Here is a 2,545-nt window from a genome sequence, read left to right as displayed (position 1 = left end):
GGAAAAGTGTTCACGTTGTCGTGTTCGATCCGAAAGTCAAATCCATTGCACCCCAAGTCAATGCCAAACGAATGCGTCGAGGAGAATTGGATAAAGGAGATGTTGGACATGCATCTTTTCTGGGGCCGTCCTATGTTTTCATATAATTAGTATCCATCGATGTCATCAACTCCTGTTGATAACAGACACTTACACAATGTGAATGAACCTTGACATGAGCAAAAAGTTGAGGGCGTTTCATTGTGCTTGGTGATACAATCAATGTCGGATGATCGGAATTTCCCTTGTCCCAGCTGCATAAACAAGCGGTCTTGCATGTTCCACAATGGCACGTGATACATCTCCCATCTTCCTCGCTGTCCTTTGCATAGCGTATACATGTCCATGGCCATTGAATCCACTTGCTGGCATGATCATGCCGATAGAAAGGTCTCTCGTTATCGTCCATAATGTATCAAGATGTGATTGTTGAAAGTCGAGTGAAATAAAAGGTGCAATTGATCATGCTGGATCTCTTCTTGTTGATGATCGCATCTAAAGATGCTTTCTCGGTATTTCCCGAACTTGCTAATTGTTCCTTACACAACGGCGACGGATCTAGAATTGTATTGTATTATCAACCTTGTATTGCCTCTCATTCACACTCATAGCACATAGCACATAGCACATAGCACATACCTTATCGTCCTAGCCATGACAGCATCCGAAACGCCTTGCTCATCCTTGTACACGTATGAATCCTGTTAGCATTCCCATCACATCACCATCACCATCATCACAGCCATGAAAGTTACCTGAATGACTTGTAAAAGCAATAGCAAACAGCATGATCTCCCTGATCCACGTGCCCTTGATAACTATAGTATGCGCCCTTTGTCAACCATATTCATTATCAAAAGTGTGACCAAAGACGGTACCTTGTTCACCAGTACCAGAGAGAAGAAGCCTTGTATATCTTTGTATCAGACCAGCAGCCTTTTCCACCTTGTGTTAGCGCTCGTTTATTGTATAACACGTATTGCTTGTAACTTGACTCACTCGTGCAATGTCTTTGCGTGTCTAGTGATGCTTAAAATGTTGCCGTTGGAGTTGCCATTGACCACGGTTGCCATGTCTTGTTATGGAGAGAGAAGAGCTGGGCATTGTCGGTTGGTGTGCAGTGGTGGTTGATTGCAGGTTGTCGTCGTGGTAGGCTTGGGTTTGTGAATGGGTGTGAGCGGGAAGAAGAAAAGGTTGGTCCTCTTTTCCTTTTCTCAGTGTCCTTCTCTCTCTCTTTTTCTTTCGCTCTCTCCCCTTTCTCGTTATCACAATGAGCCAACGTTTTCCTATTCGCATCCATCAACGACCTTGTTTATTCCAATGACAGGAGTAAATTGCTACAACACCTCATTATTCTATGGTCGATTTCCAGCTGTACAACGTCTGCCTTCTTCTACAACCAGGTACGCTCATTATGAAACGCTTGGCGCAACAAACAACTCGTCGCCCTACTGCTCTTGTTTAAAGTACCAATGTCGAGATCGTGGACCCTATTGTATGGAGTAGGATACAGCTACAAAGACGTCAGCGCGTCAACCAACAGCAGACACACATTATCCAATATCGAAGCACAGCTTTCAGTGATGCATATAAGAATGGCAACAATGTACTTTGTGGATAGGGCAAGCATGGGTATTCAAAGTACTGAAAAAGTATCTCTATAGAGGGTGATTATGATGGTCGACACCGCGTGAATATGTATGCAATCTTTCTCAACAACATCCACATATACAACCAGCAGCTATATCACTACTACCTTGACGATTACATGTGCAAGGAGAATCTGTCTATGACAACAAAGGAATTGGATGGCGCCTGGATAAAAGCGTCGGCATGCAGGAATATCCCACATACCTCGACACATTTACGCGAGTGATCAACACACACCAACAAGGTTGCCGATGAATGTCTCATTCAGGTAAGAGCAATCAAATCATGTGGACTGCAAGCAAGATGTTAAAGGCCCCTTTTCTATTGTGGTGGTTGCCACGCACAACAGCATGATTGATCTCCATGCCAACGAACAACCAGTATCGTTCAACGACTTATCACCGCAAACACAAGTCATGTATCCGTCATTGCAAGCTTCCCAAAGGTAAGGGCAAGGAGAGCGTGTGTGCTATAAGAGCAGGCTAAAGAATGACATCAATGGATATCGTTTATAGCAGCACTATTCCGCGAGATGTCAGTACACTCCACAACAATGCATTCTATACGACATTCAAGCTCCAGCAAGGCATCGACGTGAAGAGTGGCAATGATGATGGTCATTCATCATAAGCCTGGACGTCAAGATCATGGCAACATCGCATCACAAACTATCAGCACATCCTCAAGCCATGTATACGTATCCATTTTAGACCTCTGCTATAAAGCTATGTAGGTAAGGACAATGGAGTAGATGTAAATGTGTAATCGGATGCTGACAACTATCTTGCAAAGGACACTTTTGGTGGATATCCCCAACATCGTTATGTATCAAAACTGCAGCAACATCGCATGGATG

General features: G+C 43.9%; 1 protein-coding gene across 1 annotated transcript; it reads left to right on the top strand.

Annotated features, from left to right (window-relative positions):
* Window positions 1–2,039: 2,039 nt before the first annotated feature.
* O0I10_013049 (uncharacterized protein) lies at window positions 2,040–2,319 on the top strand (the record flags this gene model as incomplete). Its single annotated transcript, XM_058492909.1, has 2 exons — window positions 2,040–2,134; window positions 2,205–2,319. The coding sequence occupies 2 exons, from the start codon at window positions 2,040–2,042 to the stop codon at window positions 2,317–2,319; spliced, it is 210 nt and encodes a 69-aa protein (XP_058336325.1).
* Between the last annotated feature and the right edge of the window lie 226 nt (window positions 2,320–2,545).

Source organism: Lichtheimia ornata (assembly GCF_029851405.1).
Source record: "Lichtheimia ornata isolate CBS 291.66 chromosome Unknown scaffold00217, whole genome shotgun sequence".
NCBI lineage: Eukaryota > Fungi > Mucoromycota > Mucoromycetes > Mucorales > Lichtheimiaceae > Lichtheimia > Lichtheimia ornata.
This window is presented reverse-complemented; position numbering and strand designations above follow the sequence as displayed.